Consider the following 23,752-nt stretch of genomic DNA (forward strand, 5'->3'; position numbering starts at 1 on the left):
AGAATGGTGGACACTGTATGAGGTCTTGAATTCAGAGGATGTCAAGGCATGTGCTGCATAATTGTTGAAATGTTTTGGCTTAAGTATTCTGATTTTGTTTCCCTTGGAGTGTAGCACTGTCAGATTTACTAAATAGCCTAGTAACAGCAGTATTTTGTAGGGTAGAACTACCTCTTAGTTCTTGTGCAAGATCAGTGGTGTTAAACTAGGTTTGTGTTTTCAATTTGATTTTACATCTGTGTATTCACCATGAGCCACATTTAGCGAAAGCTGTTTGGAGGTCCAAGAAAGGAATTATATAAGGTATGCTGTACAAAAATACTTACAATTTTACCCATTTCTGGTCATAAAATCTTGGACCAAGATCAGTGCTGTATTACATCTTAGTGCTTTGAAGCATACTACTGGCTGAACATAGAAGAGATTTGCATTGACTTGTCTTAATTGACCCTTCTAAAAATAACATGAGAACTTTCGTGGAGCATGTATTGTGCATTAAAATTCCACATAGGCCTGAGCAGCATTAATACTGAAGGCTATTCAAAGAGTATTAAGGAAAGTACTTTGTCTTTTCCCTCTCGTGGAGCAGAAGTAAGCTACTTTTCTCTCAATCTTATAGCCGTCCAATGGCTGGTCTTTACTCTGGCCATCATTCTGTCTCTAGGCTGGTGGAGGATGTCGTCATGAGAGGTTTGGTATTCGTTTAGTGTTTTGACATGTATGTTGCAGGTGGAATGCGTGATTAGATGAGTGCTGTTTCAGATGGCGGTTTCCATGGCAGGAAATGAATAACATGTTTTCAGTTTAATAAATCCTTACCTTCCCTTCCTAAAGTAATGCTGGCAATAACTATGAAATTCAAGAACCAAACTGTCTATTTGATTGAAAAGTATGGACCAAGAAGGTAGAAGATAGTCATCATAAGTAGAAACATTTCGTGAGAATTCAGTGGCACCCTACAAGTGGCAGTGTTAAATGTATGGTGTTGCTCACCTGATCGTATCTAAGCAGCATTAAATGCAAGCATTTCAAAGATAACCCTGAAAGTCCTGTTTTAAAAAAAAAAAAAAATTCCTTGGACAAAAATATTTCAAATGTATCTTTTAGCATGAGCTCCATCACTTAAGCACAGCATTAAACATCAATACTTGATATTGAGGTTAATTGACTTCTCTGTGTTAATTTTGTTTCAAAATAGAGATTAACCGACTAGAGAAAACTGACTATTCTTGGTTTCCTAGGTTCTCAAACAATTGATTGTTGGCTGGCTGGCTGATTTTTTTACTTGCTTGGTTGGTATGCTTAGTGTCTGATGTAGATATTATACATGGCTTATTATTTTTACCTGCATACCATGAAAACTTAAAATTACGTTACCTGGATTTTCAGCCAAAATTGCATGAAAACTGAAGTACCATATAAAATGTAAATTCAAGATCAAAGTGGGCAGTGTGAAAGGAACTCAAACAGCTTTTGCATTGTTTTTCATTTTTATAGAGTACCCAGGTTTCACCTAATCAAAAATTTAGTATTTTATCTTTGGCACCTTTGTTCAGTTATGAGGTATCTACTTGCATATGGTTTCATAGAATGGGCCTAATGAAACAATGAACAGTTTTGATTAATGATCTTGTTAAGAATGTTATACGTAGTTTGCTATCACAAATGTTTTTGGGCAAAACCTAAGCTCAGACTGGTGTATAGTGATCACATTTACTAAATAAGAATTTTTTTTTCATTTTTGACATTGCAGACTGCAGAACCTCACCCCATCAGTCTACGATGTAGAAATGGAAATATGGTACACTTCTTATGCACTATGGTTATTTACTGGTACTGCAATGTCAAATATACGGTCTGTGATTTGTTCAAAAGTTTTTTATCCATAATTTAGTGGATTTGGGACATACAAGCAAATGGCTGATTATATGTAAGTTTAACCAATGCAGCTTGCAGTGTTACCAGTCCATGTATTCTCTCGCTTTTATTTCTCTTTCCTAATTTCATCTATATAGTTTCTGACACATGCTCGGCCTAATTAGGCAAGTAAGTCTAATTTATGTGTAAATCAGATTACTACTTCATTTGTAATTTTATGTTGCTGATATCTTGCTGAAGTAGCATGATTTGCTGGCTTAAGTATCTGTAGCATAACATCCAGAATATTAGATTTCAAGATGCTTGTGATTATAGCAAAAAAAACCTAATTATCAAAGTTTTTGCATTCTGACTGCCAGTATTTTTCATAAATTCTGGCTGTGAAGCCAGTGATTTTCTATTAACCCTTTAAATGATGTGCACCAGTTTCATAGATTGGCTGTCTTGCTGCAGTTATTAGAGAAATGTTGAATAGGTTAGTTCTTTATTCCCTGGCACATAGAGGAAATTTGTTAGAGGTATATAAAATTGAGGGGTAAATGCAGACAAGCTTTTTCCACTAGGTTAAATGAGACTAGAACTAGAGGTCATAGGTTGAGGATGAAATGTGAATGCTTAAGGGGAAACCTCTGCACTCAAGTGGTGCAAGTGTGGAACGAGCGGCCAGCTGAAGTGGTGGATGTAGGTTTAATTGCAACATTTAAGAGAAGTTTGGATAACTACACAGAGGCATAGTAATGCACTGCTTTACAATAGTCAGCTCTAAGATCAATTCCTGCCGTTATGTGTTAGGTGATTGTATGTTCTCCCCATAACCTCTTTGGTTTCCTTCCACATTCTAAAGATGTACAATTAGGGTTAGTGAGTTGTGGGTGTGCTTTGTTGGTGCTGGAAGTATTGTGGCACTTGTGGGCTGCCCACACAATCCTTCATTAATTTGATTTGATGCAAATAACGCACTTCACTGTATGTTTTGATGCACATGTGACAAATAAAGCTAATTTTTATCTTTATTTTGATGGAAGGGGTATGGTTCACATGTGCATCAAAGTGACCAGGCAGAATAACAGTTTGGCATGGATTTGTTGAGCTGAAGGACCTTTTTCTGTGCAGTAGTGCTCATGACTGTAGTTGAGAATTTGGGACAGTCTTTTTGTGAACATCAACTAGCCAGAATCAAACTGTAGAAAATGTTTAATAAATATATGGCCACTGGGGTGGCTACACATTTTAATTCTACGTCCCATTCCCATTCTGGCATGTCTATCCATGGCCGCCGCCTCTGTCAAGATGAAGCCACATTCAGGTTGGAGGAACAACACCTTATATTCCATCTGGGTAGCCTCCAACCCGATGGCACGAACATTGACTTCTCTAACTTCCATTAATGCCCCTCCTCCCCTTCTTACCCCATCCCTGATTGATTTATTCCCCCCCTTTTGTTCTCTCTCTACCCATCACTCTTTGCCTGTTCTCCATCTCCCTCTGGTACCCCCCCCTTTCTTTCTCCCTAGGCCTCCTGTCCCATGATCCTTTCCCTTCTCTAGCTCTGTATCCGTTTTGCCAATCGCTTTTCCAGCTCTTAGCTTCATCCCATTCCCTCTTGTCTTGTCCTATCATTTCGGATTTCCACCTCCCCCTCCTACTTTCAAATCTCTTACTATCTTTTTCAGTTAGTCCTGACGAAGGGTCTTGGCCCGAAACATCGACAGTGCTTCTTCCTATAGATGCTGCCTGGCCTGCTGTGTTCCACCAGCATTTTGTGTGTGTTGCTTGAATATCCAGCATGTACAGATTTCTTGGTGTTTGGCCTACTTTTGTAGGTTTTTTCTTCAACCTAGAGAGAAGCTCACACAGCAGCTGGAATTGAGTAACATATGGAATTGAGTAAAAGGATAGCAATTCTTAGGTAAAAATAAATCATATAAATGCAATTTATTCTCAGGCTTTGTATGCCCATATCATAAAGAAATCCTGTGGGAGTGCATCGACTTTCCAAAGATAGTGGTTTAATGTTGAACTGTCATTAAGTTGTGTAGTCATGAAATGAGTATGACTGTTGGTGCTTTGACTGAAATGGTCAAACATTGATAGTTTCTCCAGCTACAAAGTGAAATTGTCAACTACAAGCTGAAAGGAGAGGGGGAGAAAACATAAATGGTGGCAGTGGTGCTGCAACAAGACTGGTTCAGTCCTAACCTCAAATATTGTGTGCTGATTGCACATTCTCTTGACCAGTTGGGTTTCCATCAGATGATTCTGAAAGAAGTTAACTGGCTAAGATACAAAGGCAAGTTTATGTTCACATTAGAGAGCAAGAGAGAGAGGGAAATAATGGGGTGGAGTGGGAATAAGCCTGGGATTGCTGGGAACTGGCAGGACCAAATGGCCTTTATTAATAAACTATGGTTTTTTTTTTGCACATATATGTTGGATAGTAAAATATAAAGTCAGTAGTCAATGATTTTTCAGGATGGAAAAATAGGTTTACAATCAAAGTTATGCACTTCTGTCAGTAGTTTCATTACAAGTTTTGACAGGTAAAGTGAACCTTTAGAGTTGGAGTTTCAGGCAAGTGAAGAGAGTGATTATTGTGTATAAAAATTTCACCGATAATTAAACCAAAATAACTGCAAATTACAAGAACCATTTTTGTAATAGTAAGGTTCTTGAAAATGTGTGAACTTGCTCATGGATAGATCTAAGTAAAGGGTAAAACAGTTTCAAACCAGAAATGGGCAGGAATATTTTGTGCAGGCACTACAGCAATAATCTTGGTGACAAACAAGGGAAAATCTGCAGATGCTGGAAATCCAAAGCAACATATACAAAAATGCTGGAGGAACTCAGCAGGACAGGCAATATCTATGGTAAAGAGATCTCTTTTCCTCAAAGATTCTGCCTGACCTGCTGAACAATCTTAGTGAACTTAACTGCAAATATGCACTGTGAATATCACACATGAATTGTAAATATAAATATCTTTCAGATGTAAAAAATGCTCCACTTTTTAAAAAATATAGATTGTGTCCATCTTGTACGAGGGAACCATTCAGTAGTCTTACAATAGCAGGATAAAAGTTGTCCTAGAGCCTGGTGGTACATGCTTTCAAGTTTTTGTATCTTCTATTCGATGGGGGGACAGAAGTAAGAACGCTTGGGACGTGAGGAGGTTTTGATTATGTTTGCTGCTTTACCGAGGCAGCAAGAAGTACAGAGGGAGTCCAATAACTTTTTTGTGATGTACTAAGCTGTGTCCACAGCTCTCTGCAGTTTCTTGTGGTCTTGGGCAGAGCAGTTGCCATACCAAGCTAAGATTTTCCTGGATAAGTTTTTTTTACAGTAAATCTATAAGGATTGGTGAGGGTCATTGAGGACATGCCAAATGTGTTTAGTCACTTGAGGTAGTAGAGGCTGGTGTGTTTTCTTTAGCCATGTCATTCACGTGGTGGGGCGTTGGTGTGCTTTCTTAACCATGATGTCCACATGGTTGGACCAGAGCAGGTCATGTTCACTCCTAGGAGTTTGAAGCTCTCAACCCATTTGATCTTAGCACCATTGATGTAAACAGGAGTTTGTGCACTGACCCTGTTCCTGAAGCCAATGACCAGCTGCTTTGTTTTGTTGGTATTGAGGGAAAGGTGGTTATTATGACACCATGCCACTAGGTGAGTATGTAGGGATTAGAGGACTGAGGGCTCTGCCCTACTCTCACCATTCCCCCCATCCCCTTGCCAATATGAAGTAATTATGGGCAAGGTGTTGCTTTGCTGTGTATCCTGATTGACAGTGGTCTGGTCAGGAAGTCAAGGGTCCAGTAGCTAAGGAAACTAAGTGTTGGTGTCCCAGTTCTAGGAATTAGGAGATGAGTTTGCTTGGATTTGATATATTAAATGTGAGGCGGTAGTCGATAAATAGTTATGAATAATTTGGTTTTGGAGTCTGGTTCATCAGAGAGACCTTTTGTTTTATTCTCATCTCTCCAGCTCGGCTCCCATTTTTCTTTATCTGTCTACCACTGAGAAAATTGTGCAAGTTCCTTGCTAAACTAAAATGGGGGAAATGGTTCTTTCCTGGACCAGGCTTTTAGCAGGATAAATGCATTCATATATCTGACAAGATACTGTTCAGGTTTTGTAACTATAATCCCTTGTAGGTGATTAATCCATTGAAGTACACTTTTTCTGAGAATTTTCTTTGTAATTACGTCATGTTGCTTGTCTGGTGATTAGTGATGCTGAGAAAGTGTTTTTTTTGTACTCTCCAAACATACAGAAGTTTTCAAATTCTTTAGCTCAGTCCATTCAAGATTTGTTTTAATTTCAAAATTAATCATATTTTAAATCCTGGTTAGGCTACAGTAGGAAGTTTATTTTTTATCTGACTTGTGTTCTCTGGTCCTTACCTCTTCTCATGAGTGTGTGTTTAATTTTGCATTCAACATTGGTGCATTTTTCCAGGTATCATGCTTTCCCTATCTATGCATACTTGTTTGCTGTTGAGTCCAGGCATGTGATATAAAGGGAACAAGAGCAGCTGGATTGTTTTGGCATCCAAAGCAAGGTCCTAGACTGATTTGAAGACTCCAATCTTGCACAACTTGATGCCTGATGTGATAAATGTCTTGAGTTTTTGTATATCTTTATGTAGAAATTTTATCTTTTGGAAATCTTTTTTACTTCTGCAGATATCTAAGAGAGAAAACTTTTGCTGCTTCAATTAATTTCAGCACACATTAATAACCAGAGTAATAACACAGACAACAACTGTTTTGCTTCCTGAATACTTTTGGGTGTATCTCTTTGATTTTGGGTAGCTGATCATGAAAATCACCATGAAATTTCCCCCATCACCCACCGTTTTTTAAAAAATTGCCTGTATCTGTTATTTCAATTAATAATTCAAGTCAGAATAATTGATGCCAAGGTTAAAGAAGGCAATTTTGTTGGTCCGCTCATTAGACAGGTAACTAATGACAGGTAATTCAAAGAACTTCGAGTGGGACTGGAGAAAATCACATGGATGGTATTAAAGGATGCTGTTGAAAACTACGTGCAACTGGTTGACGACATTCTTCAAGCATACAAAACCATGAAGTGCAATATATCACTAAAGGCTCATTTTCTGCATTCCTATTTAGTCATCTTCTCTGCAAATCTTGGCAGTATATGTGATGAGCATGGTGAAAGGTTTCATCAGGACATTGCGGTCATGGGGAAACGGTATCAGGGCAAATGAAATCCATCAGTATTGGCTGGTTATTGTTAGACACTTAAGCGGGAAGCCTTAGACAATGACTACAAATGAAAATCATCAACAAAACATTATTAGCTTAGTTGAGCTATTGGAAACATCTGTACCGTTGTGCAATTAAACACATTATGTTCAATAAACGTTAAGTTTCTTGTTTCTCCAAATTCCTGTGTTACAAGTAGCCTGAAGTTATATTTGTGTTCAGCTTCAAGTGGTCTATTGCAAACAAAAAAATTCTGAAGAAACAACATTTTTTGGAAAAAATTGTTATCCAGTGTAATCTGTAAAAACCTGGAGATTTTCATTTACCAAGGTAAGGAGATAACTTCATCAATAATGCATCAGAATTACTAATGTATCTAACCTTGGATGCTGTTCGTCTCCTCAAAAAGTTCCATTCTCAAGAAAAACTATTCTTAAATCTTGTCTTCCAATCTAATGCCTGATATCCACTTTTTTCTCTTATTCCCTTTAAAATCCTTGAACAATACCTTTTCTTATTTCAATGGAATATCTTTTATTCGAAGTTCCATCTATTACACCCCATAGTCCAAATCAGTCACATGGAAAAACTAAAATCCTTCTTGATTTTGTTTCATGCCTTGCTCTTTTCTCTGCGGACTTTAGACTGGTCAGCCATGCTCTTTTATTTCTTGATGTTGAACAGATCTATGCTTGATTGGCTGCAAAACCACATTATTATGATCTTTCCCAGATCTCCAACAACAGCCTCCACCTCACTATCTTCAACCAACATTCTGTTCCATGCTTCTGTCTTTTAATCCTTGTCAGTACCTTAGCAACAGCTTTCATAGGTATGGTCATCTTCCATGTGGATTCTGATGGTTGGCAGTTGTGTGCTTAAACCATCTCTAACAATTTTTCCCACTGCTTCTCTGATATCTGCTATCTAGCCTTGGCAAGCCACTGTTAATTTGAGTTAAAAATCAAGATATTCTAAAGCTTCTGGAGCACAAGAGTTGAGACATAATGTTGCAACATTACAGAAATTAGTAAAACTACTTGAAATATTGTGTGCAGTTCTAGAGACCTAGCTGTAGGAAGGATGTTATTAAGCAGGAAAGGGTACAGGAAAGATTCACAAGGATGTTAAACAGGACTGGAGGGCCTGGGTTAGGTGAGACTGGATAGGCCGTGGCTTTTTTTCCTGGCCCATAGGAAGCTGAGCCTTACCAAGGTAAAAAATATAATGAAGGACATAGATAAAGTAAGTCGTCACAAGTTCTTTTCCCCTTCCGGTGTAAAACTAGAGGGCTTTGGTCGAAGTGGAAGAACTTGTTCATGCAGGCGAATGGCAGGCAACTTGGTTAGCATGTTGGGCTAAATCATCAGTTTCCATGCTCTATAACTGAATCTAACAATAATGATGAGTACTGCGGCTGCTGGTTTAATGTAGTGAGCCACTTAAGAGATTGTGCTTGTCAGTTTCCAAATCAAATCTCTTAAATAGCCAGCAGCTGCATTGGATACACAAGAGACTGCAGATGCTTATCACCTTCTAGCCTTCTGTTTGAATGAAGATATACTTTTAAGTCTATATCAGATACAAGTAGGGTAGTTTAATGATATTACACAATGCCAATAACAGCAGTCATTTAAGGTTACAACGTGCACTTAAATTTGCACGGACATCTTGATCATACTTGGAGCAGGGTGTTTTGGAGGAAAATAATCTATTAGAGAGCAAAATGAATCTACTAAACTCAAAAATAATACTACATTATCTGCACATTCATTGAAGATGTGTGTTGGAAAAAGCTAAAATAGACAGAACTTGTAGTTTCTTTGCATTTGTAAATAAGCTTTTTCTCATAAGTTTTGTGAGAATTTTTAATCCATATCATGGGTTTTTACGTCGTGATTTGTGAATTTTGTAATGGCAAATTGATGTAACTAGGACTGCTATAACACTGAATGGCCTGTGTTTGTACACTGTTGTACATCTCTACTAAGACATCTTTGTTTGTCTTGGTCTCTGCGGTCTTGAACTTCCCTTTTCCAGCCTAGCATTAGTTCTGAGAATTTTTTTGCTTGGTTGGAAGACAGTTGTATCCTGTCAAAAATTATTTTGTAAATTTCTTGGGTCAATCTTCTAAAAAATAGTTTGGTGTCTTCATAACTGGACTGACCATCATTGGGTTTTTGTTTGAATGTCCCAATATTAAATGTAGAGATTACATATTAAAAACTTTTTCTCTTAGAAAGTACATTATATACATTCTATGAGGTTTGTGATCCAGATGAGTATTTTCCACAGCTAGAGGGAGCTCTAACTACTTTGGGAGTGTCCTTGTTTCAGCTTACTTTTTCAGAAGAAACTGGTAAATTATAATTCAGAAAGGCAGTGTTACCTATTTCTTTGACGACCTACTTATACTGTAAACATTTATTATATTACATTGTGCTGTGAAAACTGACATTTTTCAATTGCAAACCATGGTACAGTTTTTACTATTTGTCAAGTAAAGATATCAATACATTGATCTGCATGACCCACAAATTTGTTACTTTTTTTTATCCAGAATGTTCTACTAAGAGATGGAATGTTTTTTTTAAATTCAAGATTTCTCTAGCTTTTGACTTGTTCTTAAGGAGTAATCTTTATGTAGATTGGTCTGGAATTATCAAAGTGCTTCAACTGCTTCAACATTAATGATTTTCTCCAAATGTTGACTGGCAGCTTCCTGTTTTTTCTACATGATAAAAGCTGCACTTAATATTAATAGAAAGTTTAGGAACAAGAGTTGATTAAAGTTTCTGAACAATTTATGAAAATTTGAGTTTTTATTTGTAACTTGGTGAATCATGTCCACTTCCTGTTATCAGCAACATTTTATACATCATGTGAACAGAACTAAATGCAGTAAACCATTTGCACCATTTTGAATCCACTCCATACTGAAGTTTCCATAAAACATATCTTAATTCTGCGGAGAAACCAATTTTTCATCCAAATTCGCATGTTTCAATATATTTGGCACATTTTAATTTGTTTAGTTTTTAATTTAACTAATGCATATAGATTTGTTTCTTGTTTACTTTGTGTATGATGCAGTATTAGCATTTTGTTGCTATATCAGTGGAATGAATTACTGCTGCAAATCACTATATCAGATAGAATTAATTTGTTTGTCCTTTTCAAGCATTAATAACTGCTTCCTGCATTAAATCCTGCATTATCTGCAAGACTGAAGGCAAGAATTATGTCAAATTCTTGAAGGCTAATAAGTCCTTTTTTTAAACCTAATTTTAATTTATACTGATGCTTATTTTAAAGGTCAATTCAAACTCATGTAAGATTTTGTTGTGATTAGATTCTTGTACTATTCTTCAGCAAGCTCTTCCAGTTCCGGACTGGTTGCAGCTGAATGTTGAAGAAGTTTCCTGTAAACTAATGATGAAGCTATATGTGAATCTATCTGTACCCAGCCGGTTCTACTTTTTGGGTACAGGGAAGATGATGTGGTGTAGCAGTAATGGAAAAATAAAAATGCATGACAATTGAAGTCTTATTCCTAAAATAATCCTTACCAAAATAAAACAACTCAAATCAAAATTTAAGTATATTTTAATTATGTTTAATTCTCTGCAATTTCACCAAGTTTGATGGTTTTTCTTGTTTTCTTGGAAAGATTTGTATGCATATTAAACATTTAATTTTCTTTCAATAATTATTAAGAACATTAATAAATGCAATATGCATGAGGGATATTGATCTGTGTTAAATGTTGTACCTCTAATCCAATGAGCCAACCAGTATAGACTCTTAAGGCCTGTCAGATGTAGCATACAGAAGATCCCAATTGACTTGCATTGAAATAACAAAATACACAACTCTAGTCTTTGCTTTCAGTGGTCAGATCACCAGTTCTTTGAATACTTTTTATGTCAAATCCATTCTTTAAAAAATCCTGACAGTAGTTTAAATCTCCAGTAGGTTATTTCTTTAACCCTCTTGAAAAGCTTTTCTGATTCGGGATGAATGCAAAAAAAGTGGGACTTAAAATAACAGGTATTTATTTATTTATTTTTATTTAACGACACAGCACAGAGTCAGCCCTTGCAGCTCTTTGAGATGTGCTGCCCTGGCAGCTCACAACAAACCAAATTAACCTTAGCCTACTCGTGGGACAACTTACAGTGACCAGTTAAACTACCCGGTATGTCTTTGGAAACTGGAGCACCCAGGGAAAACCCACGCATTCCACAGGGAGGATATACAGCCAGCACCGGAATTGAACTCTGAAATGTCCCAAGCTGTAGTAGTGTTGCGCTAACAGCTATGCTACTGTGGTGCACAAAATCAATGTTTTAGATAATTATTTTTCTGAAACAAAATTTTCCTGTTAATGGCTGTGATTATGTTTATTTTGAAGTGGGTCCAACATATTTGTGTCTGTACTGTACGCATTAAAAAATGGACCTTAAAATTGGAGTTTTCTAATCAAGGTAATAGATTTACTTGTCCATTTTAAATTTCAACTGAACAAGGTAGGTGGTCACTTTTGCACAGCTTTGTGATGTAAGGGTTATTGACAACAGGGTTTTCCCATGATATTTTTATCTTAAAAGTTCAGTTTGCACTTTGTTGTTAGGCAAAGGTAGTTGGTTTTCATTTGCTGATCTATTAACCAGTGGAACAGATACTCTGTTAGTGATAATTTTGGCCCTGGTGATCAAAATTGCATTCATTTTTGTTTTGCATGTGTATATATGCTTGATTTGAAAACTTAGTCTGTTAATGGAATAACATTTCTAATTAAATAATTTTAGGCATAAAACAATCTGAAATGTATTCCATTTTGGAAAATGTAATTATGATTCATAGTGCCATTTCCATTACAAAGCAAACAATAGATATTATCATTTTCACTTGGTGAAACTGATTTAAATGTAGCTATTCAGCAGAGACTTTTAAGTTATTTAACAGAGTTCTTGGAAAATTATAATTATCAGTCCTGATAATATAACCTTAAACTCTTATCAACAACTATGTCATCTTAATTTCAAGATCCCAACATGAATCGTGGATTAGATCTAAACTAATCAATCTAATCCCAACGTGGATTAGATCGCCCAACTATTGTAAATTTGTTTGACCAGGATTTTTAAAAAAATGCATTATCAGCTAAGTACTGGGGAAAATTCACCCCCTGTGGATTTTGGTGTATAGTGAATATCAGATCACTCATTTTTGTGATATTGTTAATTTCCAGATCAATGCTTGTTTTTTGTAGTGAATTTCCTATCTAAAATAAAATATTGAAGACTGCTTGGCCCATAGGATTATATGCAGTTATTTTGTGAATGAAAATTATTAATTTCATTTGAACTATTTGATTTTAATTTAATCATATTGATAGTGTTGCTTCAGGTCAAATATAAATTTGGTTCCTGCTAATTATTTTCAAAATTTGTTGATTGTTGCCTCCAGTCAACTCCTCTACATCTGGCTGCCGGTTACAATCGTGTGCGAATTGTTCAACTCCTCCTTCAACATGGAGCAGATGTACATGCCAAGGACAAAGGGTGAGTTAAGAGTTGATTTTCACATAGCACGTTAAAGTAATAGAACACCTCTGCAACATTGAATACTTTTCTGAGTTGCATGGACCAATAGCTAACAAATTTGTACATGGTATTAATTAGGTAGTTGTTAAATAATTGTTCCACCAATTATTAAGAGTCCTCTGATAGTGAGAAATGCAATGCTGTAACACTCCCAAAAACTGACATTGTGTCTGTTGGACCTGCTTCACTGAGAAGTATGATTTTATTTTTAAATACAACAGTAAATATAAACAGTAAGTAATCCAACAGTAAATATGTCTCCTCTGAAGACTTTGGAATTTAAGATTTTTATTGGGGTGTCTTGGGTATAGTCCGTATTACACAAGAGGAGCTGCTCAATGTCTTAAGTCATATGAAGGCAGATAAATTTCCAGGACCTAATGAGGTATACCCTAAAACACTGGGAAACTTGAGGAAAAATAAGTTGCAGGACCCCTGAGATGCACCTGTCATCATTAGCAATGGGTGAAGTGCCAGAAGATTAGAGGGTGGCAAATGTGCTTTTATTCAAGAAGGCTTGCAAAGAGTAACCTGGGATCTATTGACCTATAAGCCTAACATTAGTGGTAGGTAGGTTACTTGAGATTCTGAGGGATACGCATGCATTTGGAAAGGTCGGGGTTGATTTGAAGTTGCATGACTTTGTAGTTTGGAGATCATGTCTCACGAATTTGATTAACTTTTAATAACTTTTGGTAGAAATAACCAAGAAGGGTCAAAGAGAGCAAGATGGTAGACGTAGTCTATATGGACTTCAATAAGACCTTAAATAAAATTCTGCACTGTAAGTTGTTATGAAAAGTTAGATTGCATGGGATCCAGGGAGAGCTGGCTAATTGGATACACAATAGACTTCATGGTAAGAAGTAGAAGGTGATGGTGCAAGGTTGTTTTTCAGACTGGAGGCCGGAGAATAGAGTTTCCCCAGGGTCAGTGTTAGACCCATTGATATAGATGACAACTAGCAATGACTTGGATGAGAATGTACAAGGCATGTTTTATAACCTTGCAGGTGGCACTAAAATAGGTGATGTCATTGACAGAAAAGGTTATTAGGATTTACAGAGAGATGTTGATCAGCTGGGTAAATTGCCTGAGAAATGGCAAGTGGAGTTTAATTCAGATAAATATGAGGTATTGCATTTTGGAATGACAAACAAGAGTAGGACTTTTGACAGTGGATGGTAGATCTCTGCGAAGTATTGTAGAACAGAGGGACCTAGGAATAGAAATGTTTAGTTCCTGACAGTGCTATCTCAGGTAGACAGGGCGTTGAAGTTAGCTTTTAGCAATCAAATCTTCATCAGTCAGGGCATTGAATATAGAAGTTATTACACGTTGCAGTTGTGTAAGATCCTATTTGGAGTATTTTATTCACTTTTAGTTACCCCACTGTAGGAAAACTTCCATTTAAACTGGATTGTGTAGAGAGGAGTTCTACAAAGATGTTGCTGAGATTTGTGGAACTGAGAAATGGAAGGAGGTTGAACAGCTTGGGACCTTTTTCATTGTAGTGTTGGAGAATGAGGGTCAGTCTTACAGAGGTGTGTAAAATCATAAGGAGCATAGATAGACATAGCACACACTTTTTTCCCCCCAGGTTTAGGGAATCAGGAAGTAGAGGGCATAGATTTTAACTGCGAGGAAAACCTTTTGACTAGGTTTTGACGAGGGGCAACATTTTGACTAGTATATGAAAGAGTTGTCGTAGGAAATGGTTGAGGCAGGTAACAATTCTTAAAAGGCACTTGGACAAATTAATGGATAGGAAAACTTCAGAGGAATATTGGGACTAGCTTAGATGGGAATCTTGTTTGTTCTGGACCAGTTAGTCCAAAAGGCCTGTTTCTGTGCTGTATAACTCAAAAGGGATAACACAGAATATTTTGGTAGATGTAGAATTGAAATATTAGCTTGAAAGGGGTTAACGTGCATTATTTCTTCGAAAGAAAATGCACTCAAGTGCTCGGCTAACAACATCAGGTTAAATAGGATTAATTAGAAACTTGATTTACACTTAGTGAAAAACCTCAAACTTAAACATTCTTCCAGGAACAGAAAATGAGAAACTCACATTGACAAGATTAAGATGATGACTGGACATAATCTATAAACTGGACTCACCAACCAACCATGTCTATGGCTAGAATGTGTTGTAAGAGAATACTTTAGCCACCTTGTGTCAGTTCTGGCATTAAATACATCAAGGCAACATCCCACAGGTGTAGAACTTTCATTGCCTATCACATTATAGGGGAGTGGGGTTTTGCTTGATATTCACCAGTGAAATAAGGTTAACTTGTTACTGTGTTGCAGTATAAAAGTATTTACAGTTGAAGTCAGAAGTTTACATACACTTAGGTTGAAGTAATTAAAACTCATTATTTAACCACTCCACAGATTTCATATTAGCAAACTATAGTTTTGGCAAGACGTTGAGGACATCTACTTTGTGCATGACATGAGTATTTTTTCCAACAATGTTTACAGACAGATTATTTCATTTTTAATTGACTATATCACAATTCCAGTGGGTTAGAAGTTTACAAACAAAATCTAAAGAAATCAGCCAAGACCTCAGGGAAAAAAAGAATTGTGGACCTCCAGAAGTGCAAATCAATCCCAGAACAACTGCAAAGGACCTTGTGAAGATGCTGAGGAAACAGGTCGACAAGTATCTATATCCACAGTAAAATGAGTCCTATATTGACATAACCTGAAAGGCTGCTCAGCAAGGAAGAAGCCACTGCTCCAAAACCGCCATTAAAAAAGCCGGACTACAGTTTGCAAGTGCACATGGGCACAAAGATCTTACTTTTTGGAGAAATGTCCTCTGGTCTGATGAAACAAAAATTGAACTGTTTAGCCATAATGACCATCGTTATGTTTGGAGGAAAAAGTGTGAGGCTTGCAAGCCGAAGAACACCATCCTGACCGTGAAGCATGGAGGTGGCAGCATCATGTTGTGGGGGTGATTTGCTGTGGGAGGGACTGGTACACTTCACAAAATAGATGGCATCATGAGGAAAGAAAATTATGTGGATATATTGAAGCAACATCTCAAGACATCAGCCAGGAAGTTAAAGCTTGGTTGCAAATGGGTCTTCCAAGTGGACAATGACCCCAAGCATACCTACAAAGTTGTGGCAAAATTGCTTAAGGTCAACAAAGTCCAGGTATTGGAGTGGCCATCACAAAGCCTGTCCTCAATCCGATAGAAAATTTGTGGACAGAACTGAAAAAGCGTGTGCGAGCAAGGAGTGCTACCACTTCTGTCTGGAGGAACGGGACAAAATTCCAGCAACTTATTGTGAGAAGCTTGTGGAATTCTACGCAAAACATTTGATCCAAGTTAAACAATTTAAAGGCAATGCTACCAAATACTAACAAAGTGTATATAAACTTCTAACCCACTGGGAATGTGATGAAAGAAATAAAAGCTGAAATAAATCATTCTCTCTACTATTATTCTGACATTTCACATTCTTAAAATAAAGTAGTGATCCTAACTGACGTAAGACAGGGAATGTTTTCTAGGATTAAATGTCAGGAATTGTGAAAAACTGTGTTTAAATGTATTTGGCTAAGGTGTATGTACACTTCTGACTTCAACTGTATACCCAGGGAGAGCAAAAGCAAATTTAAAACTTTGAAATTCAGTATGTTCCTTAGCTATTAGCTAGTTAGGAACAAAGACTGAGAAAATTGGAAGTATTGGCAAGGACTTGAAATATGTAATGAAATGATGTAGAGGCTGGAGAAGCAAACTGGTTAGTGTTTTCTGATAAGCCAGATATAGCATTTGAACCTGTATTAATATTCTGACCCATATCCTCTCCAGTACACATTGCCTATTCCCACTTCCACAAAATCAGTAACTTTTACCCCACTTTAATTAACCTGTGACTGGTTTAAGTCTCCTTCCTGGCCAGCGTTCAGAACCCCCAATTAGCTGGACAAGAGCAGAAGGTGCTTAGGAACGCCACAACCTGCAAACTCATTTCCATGTCATATATAGTCTTGACTTTGAAACTTAAAACACCATTCTTTTTTGCATTTCCTTTTACATTTTTTAATACTTTATTCTTGTGAAAAGTTCTTAACATCCTGAGTTGACAGAGCTATTGATTGCAGTGATGTATGGTAGAATGTTTTAATAGATATATGGTGTATTTTAAGTGATGAGTTTTATTCATAACTTTACCGCCAGAATGGGCTGAATGGCCTGATTCTGCTCCTATGTCTTATGGAGATATGATTTTGGTGAGACCAGGTGTCTATCAGCTGCTGCTTTGATAGAAGAGAAATAGAGGAAATTTGTGGCCTTCATCAAAGGTACAATGATTTAATTTCCTTTGGCAAAAGTAGAAATCCAAAAAATTTTTGCTTCCCAAAACAAAGAAAAGGTATTTGATTGTACTTTAATGGTTTGTATTTTTAATCTGTAAAGTCCTCACTTAAGTTGTCTTCTCTCCTCAGTGGCCTTGTACCTCTTCATAATGCTTGCTCTTACGGCCATTATGAAGTCACTGAGTTATTGCTGAAGGTAAGAGCAGTTATGTTTACTTTTAGATTTAAGGTATTACAAATTACCACCTGTCTTTACATTTAAACATTATGTTGTACTTTAATTTATTAACTTAAGTAGGTCCTCACTTTCATCCAATATACATATATTCCTGTGCCCTAACAAGAAATGGTTATACTTTTCAATCTGTGCTTAAAACATTTATCATTTTAAATCTGTATTTATTTTCTTCTGAAAAAACCTGTTGCAATGTTTTCTATTATTTTGTATATCGTTATGTAAATTAATAATGTTTCATTGTCAAGGATTCAGCTAAGATACAGTGATATTCTGGATGTCATTACAATTTAGTTTTTTTTTTGCCTTTAGCACGGAGCCTGTGTAAATGCTATGGATCTCTGGCAATTCACACCACTGCATGAAGCTGCATCCAAGAACAGAGTGGAAGTCTGTTCACTTCTATTAAGCCATGGTGCAGACCCCACCCTAGTTAACTGCCATGGCAAGAGTGCAATGGATATGGCTCCCACTCCAGAATTAAAAGAGAGGCTTGCATGTAAGTATTAAAACTGTAGCAATAACATGACAGTAAATTTGTTGCTTCCTAAATATTTTAAGTGTCAAATACTCCAGCAAGTGGATCATGATATAGGGGATTGTTCACTTGAATTTGTAATTTTGTTAGGAGTAGGTGAAACAAAAGAAAGGAAAACATAACTACAATTGTAAGAAAAGGTTTGTGAACCCTTTGCAGTAACTGGTTTTCTGCATTATTTACTCATAAAAAGTGGTCTGACCTTCATTTAAGTCACAATAATAGACAAACACAATCTGCCTAAACTAATAACACACAAACAATTGTAATTGTCATTAGTCCAGACTGGAAAAAAGTATGTGAACCCTTGTATTTAATGACTGGTACTATCTCCTTTATCAGTAAAAAGGTCCACCAAATGTCTCCTGGAGCTGCTGATGAGACTTGCACAACGGAGAGGAGGAATTTTAGACCATTCCTCCATACAAAACTGTTTTAGTTCATCAATATTTCTGGGATACCTTGCATGAACAGCCCTCTTCAGGTCATGCTATAGCATCTAAATTGGATTAAGGTCTGGACTCTGACTTGGCCATTCATAACATAAATTTACATCCTTTAAAACTATTCTATTGTTAATTTACACTTGTGTTTCAGTTCATTGTCTTGTTGCATCATCGAACTTCTATTAAGCTTCAGGTGTCATTCTACCCTGACATTCTCCTATAAAATGTCTTCATACAATTTTGAATTCATTGTTTCCTCAACGATTGTGGTCTGTCCTCAAACCATGATGCTCTTTCCATCATGCTTCACAGTTGGAATGAGGGTTTGGTGCTGGTGTGCAATGCCCTTTTTCCTCCAAACATAGCAATGCACATTTCTACCAAAAAGTTCAGTCTTATCAGTGCACAGAATATTGTCCCAGAAGCATTGTTGGACATCTTGGTAGTCTTTTGCAAACTTGAGATGTGCAGCAATGTTGTTTCTGGAGGGCAATGGTGTCCTTCCATGAACACCATTCTTTTTCAGTATTTTTCTTATAGTGGACATGTGAACAGAGACTTTGGCAAGCTCCAGAGATTTTGGTAGGTCTTTTGCTGTTACCCTTGAGTTCTTTTTCACCTCCATCAGCATTGAATTTTGTGCTCTTGGTGTGGTCGTTGCAGGATACCCGTTCCTAGGAAGAGCATCCAACAGTACTGAATTTCCTCTATTTGTAGATAGTTTCTCTTGCTGTGGACTGAGGTCTTTAGAAATGCTTTTGTAGCCTTTTCCAGGTTCATGCATCTCTACAAGTCTTCTTGTAAGGTTCCTTGAAAGTTGTTTTTGGTCGAGGCCTGGTGTACATAATAACTTTTGTAGGAGACATTACCCCAGAGATTTACATACTTTTTTGAATCTAGATTGTGATTGTTTAAATGGTGTACTCAGTATTGACGTGTGTCCCGTGGGGGCATGCCTTATTCTGATAGTGATATTCTGATGCAACTTTCATTGTGATTGGTTAGTTTAGAAACTGCAGCTGCTTTTCCCATGGAATGAACTCCAGCAGGTCGGGCAACATCCGTTGAAACGAGCAGTTGTCAGTTGTTTTGGGCCGAGACTCTTCGTCAGGACTGAAGAGGGAGGGGGCAAGGGCCCTGTGAAGAAGGTGGGGGGAGGGTGGAAGGTGCCAGGTGAAAAACCCGAAACGTTGACTGCTCGTTTCAAAGGATGCTGCCCGACCTGCTGAGTTCACCCAGCTTGTTTATACGTGTTGATTTGACCACAGCATCTGCAGTGTACTTTGTGATTGCTTTTCCCATTGGATAGCTGTCTGGTCTCCAGTTTCAAATATCTTGGGTATATAAAATAGCACTTGAAAGTGGCTTGCTCTTTGTTTAAGGCAAGATGATTGGGCAGGTCTGCTCTGCACGCACTTTAACTAAATATGTTTGTTGAATATTCTCATTTGTAGTGCCTGTAACTTGGAGAACATGAATGTTCGGTTAGATTTGTACTTTTGTAAATAAGTGATTAATATATCTATTTGAAGTTGGTGCATTTCCTGTCTTAGTTTCCGGACCCGCGGACCTGATTCAAAATTGCAATGGGAAGAAGTCCAATTGTTTGTGTGTTATTAGTTTCAGCAGATTGTGTTTGTCTATTTTTATGACTTAGATGAAGATCAGACCACATTTTACGAGTAATTAATGCAAAAAAACAGGTAATTGCAAAGGGTTCACAAATTTTTTCTTGCAACTGTAAATGAATTATGACAACAATGAGTGTTGGAGCATAATTTCACCACAATGTTCACAAAGCAGTACCAGGAATGGGTTACAAGCAAATTACTTGACTTTCATTTGAGATTGATATGTACAATAATCCTCTCATCAAAGTTGTAAAGCTGTTTCACTGGATTATTGAATTTCCATGTTATTTAAAAAGTTACCTCCTTGAGTGACGTTAATTCTTATTTTCTGTGCTAGCTCCACTAAATATTACATCCAAACCATTTGATTATGTTATCATTTGACTTTTAAATTGAGCTATGTATGGTGATAAATCTTGTTCAGCCAGGCAATTAAAATGTTGATTTAAATTTTATAATCCAACTTGGAGATTTAGCCATTTAAAATTTCTGCTAAGTAAAGTCAATTTCCTTTATGCAAGCATCTTATTGGCTGCTTTATTTGCAATGTAGGTGTAATGTCTATGTCATCAACTTTGCCTCCAATTTCCACCCTGCCCTTAAGTTCACTTACTCCTTTTCAGAAATTTCTTTCTCCTTTCTCAATCTCTCCATCTCCCATCTCTGGAGACAAACTGTCTACCAACGTCACAATGTTAGCGGTGAACCATGACGATGTTCTGTGGGCTGCAGGCAATATTTCTAAATTTTACTTTTAAATATACTTCATTTGAATTACTCTCAGTGCAACCTACAGCATTTAACTTCCCTCCAAGCAATGTACTTTTAAATCAACTGAATGATCTGTAGATTTTACGGTTGTTTGAAGGTCACAGCAGACCAGACAGGTACAGCCCATTTTAGCGGACGATTAAGTTCTTCGCCATACCCATAAGCGAGGCAGGAGAGGAGGACTCCAAGCTAGATTGAAACATAGAAGGATGAGGCCCCCACTACCCAGCATTCTGTTAGCAAATATGCAGTCACTGGAGAACAAAATTAAGATCTTCAGGGCAAGATTGCTTTAGCGTTGAGAAATGAGGGACTATGTCTGAGCGAAACTCGGCTGTCTCCCAGCATGCCAGATACAACAGTCAAACTGGAAGGCTTCTCGATTTACTGAATGGAACAAATGATTCAGAAAAGGCAGAAGTTGGAGGTGTGTGTTTCATGATAAACTCTCAGTGGTGCTCCAATGTGATGGTTTTGTCAAACTCGTGTTCCCCCCACTTTGAACACCTAAAGGTCAAATGATGTCTGTTCTGTTTACCTAGGGAGTTCTCCATAATCTTGGCCGACTATAGTCAAGCACTTGAGATATTGTTAGATGCCATCTCCAAACAAGATACAGTCCATCTCGACAGATTTCAAATCATAGTCAGGGACTTCAGTTTGGCTTGTTTGAAGAAAACCCTGCCTAATTATCATCAGCGTATAACCTGTAGCACCGGAGGTCCAAGTATACCAGACCACTGTTATACTAAGATAAGGAATGCCTACCGTTTATGCCCAGACCTTATTTTGGTAAATCATGTCATTTGGCTGTACTTCTACTTGCGTACAGGTAGAGGCTAAAGAGCAGGGCTCCAGAGGTTAGGCTAACAAAGAGGTGGTTGAGGTGGTTGTTGGAGGCAGAAGTGGCTAGATTGTTTCGAGTCAGTAGACTGAGCTGTGTTCAAGGACTAATCTATGGACCTAAGTGAATACACCACGGTTGTAAAGGACTTTATTAAAACAGTTGGAGATGAGTGTTCCCCCCACCCCCCGAAATGTTTGATTCTTCCCCATTCAGAAGCCCTGGATAAACCATGAGGTCAGTAATCTGCTGAGAACCAGATCAGAGGCATTCGAGTCTGCTGACCAAGAAAGTTACAAGAGATCCAGGTATGATCTCTGGAAAGCCATTTCACAAGCGAAGTGCTAAACTTGAATCAATGAAGGATGCTCAACAGTTATGGCAGGGCTTGAATACTACCACCTCTTACAAAGTTAAATGGAGCGACGTAGGCAACAACAGGGCTTTGCTTCCAGGTGCACTTAATGCCTTCTATGTTTGTTTTGATTGTCAAAACATGGAATAACCATCAGAAACTCCCACAGCTCCCGTTGATTCTATGATTTCAGTCTGAGGCTGATGTGCAAGCAGCCTTCAGGAGGGTGAACCCATGAAAAGCATCTGGCCTAGACGGCATACCTGGCCAAGTACCAAAGACCTGTGCTGATCAATTGGCTGGAGTGTTCACTGAGACCTTTAACCTGTCGCTTGGCAGTCTGAGGTACCCACTTGCTTCAACCAGGCTTCAGTTATATCTGTGCTCAAGAAGAACTTGGTGACCTGCCTCAGTGACTTGCATCCACAGTGATGAAGTGTTTTGAGAGGTTGTTGACGAAACATATCAACTCCTGCCATAGAAGTGACTTAGATCCACTCTAATTTTTCTACTGGAGCAACAGGTCCACCGTATATATGCCATTTCATTGCCTCTTGACTCAACCCTGAAATAAGGACAGTAAAGATGCATACATCAGGTTTATCATCTGTAGCTCAGCTTTCCATACCATCATCACTTCAAAACTAATTAATAAACTCCAAGGTCTTGGCCTCAGTTACTCCTTGTTCAATTGGATCCTCGATTTCCTCACTTGCAGAACCCAGTCAGTTCAAATTGGCAACAGCATCTCCTCCTTGATCTCCATCAGCACTTCTATAGAGGTGTAGCGGAGAGTGGATTGACTGGTTGCATCACAGCCTGGTATGGAAGCACCAATGCCCTTGAATGGAAAATCCTACTTAAAGTAGTGGTCTAGTCCATCACGAGTAAAGCTCTCCCCACCATTGAGCACATCTGCATGAGAAACTGTCACAGGAAAGCAGCATTCATCATCAGGGACCACCCAGGGCATGCTCTCTTTTTGTTGCTGCCATCAGGAAGAAGGTACTGGAACCTCAGGACTCACATCATTAGGTTCAGGAACTGTTGCTACCCCTCAACCATCAGGCTGTTGAACCAAAAGGGTTAACTCTGACATATGTATGCAGTTGTATATTGCATACATACTTTGATAATAAATTACATTAAACCTTGAGCTTCACTCAACTTCACTTACCCCATCATTGAAGTGTTCCTACAACAAATCGATACATTTTCAAGGACTCTTCATCTCATGTTCTCAATTTTTATTATTATTTCTTTTTATTGTCTTCTGCACTTGAAAGACTGTCTAACTTGGGTGTTCAACCAATTGATTCTGTTGTGGTTATTATTCTATAGATTTATTGAATATGCCCGCAAGAAAATGTATCTGTGTTGTATATGGTGACATGTATAGCCATAGCGGGGGTCCATAGCGTCCATATAGTCCATAGCGGGGGTATTCCCTTCTGCCGCCTGCGTGGGATGACGAGTCTATCGGGACCCTGAGGACTTGTGGAAACTGTGTGGTGGTTTCTTTCGAACTTATAGTCTTTTAACATCTTTGGACTATTTTTACTGTGCTTATGGTCTTTTTTTTTTATCAATTATGGTATTGTCTGCACTGTTGTAACTATATGTTAACTATAACTATATGTAACTGTGGTTTTGTGTAGATCCTGTAGCTTTAGTTTTTGGTTTGTTGGCTGGTAGGGTTGGTCTCTTGACTTGGTGTGTCTGGGTAGTCTTGTTTTGTCTGGTGGGTTTGGAGCTCCTTTCTGGGGAACGCGCTAAGATGGTAGCGCGATATTAATACGCAGCAGCCTCTCCGGACTCTGGATTTGGGGATTGCCAAACGTTATGTGGATGTTCTGGTG

General features: G+C 37.8%; 1 protein-coding gene across 2 annotated transcripts in view; it reads left to right on the plus strand.

Annotated features, from left to right (window-relative positions):
- The window catches only part of tnksa (tankyrase, TRF1-interacting ankyrin-related ADP-ribose polymerase a), a 133,693-nt gene that overhangs the window by 37,513 nt on the left and 72,428 nt on the right, over nucleotides 1-23,752 (plus strand). The window contains exons 6-9 of one of the 2 annotated variants that reach the window (XM_073024327.1): nucleotides 1,754-1,801; nucleotides 12,587-12,681; nucleotides 17,203-17,269; nucleotides 17,621-17,807. In XM_073024327.1, coding sequence (XP_072880428.1) covers nucleotides 1,754-1,801; nucleotides 12,587-12,681; nucleotides 17,203-17,269; nucleotides 17,621-17,807 — 397 coding nt within the window. The remainder of the gene's footprint in view (nucleotides 1-1,753; nucleotides 1,802-12,586; nucleotides 12,682-17,202; nucleotides 17,270-17,620; nucleotides 17,808-23,752) is intronic. The other variant, XM_073024335.1, reaches the window with a different exon arrangement.

The sequence above is a fragment of the Hemitrygon akajei genome, chromosome 2, assembly GCF_048418815.1.
Source record: "Hemitrygon akajei chromosome 2, sHemAka1.3, whole genome shotgun sequence".
Taxonomy (NCBI): domain Eukaryota; kingdom Metazoa; phylum Chordata; class Chondrichthyes; order Myliobatiformes; family Dasyatidae; genus Hemitrygon; species Hemitrygon akajei.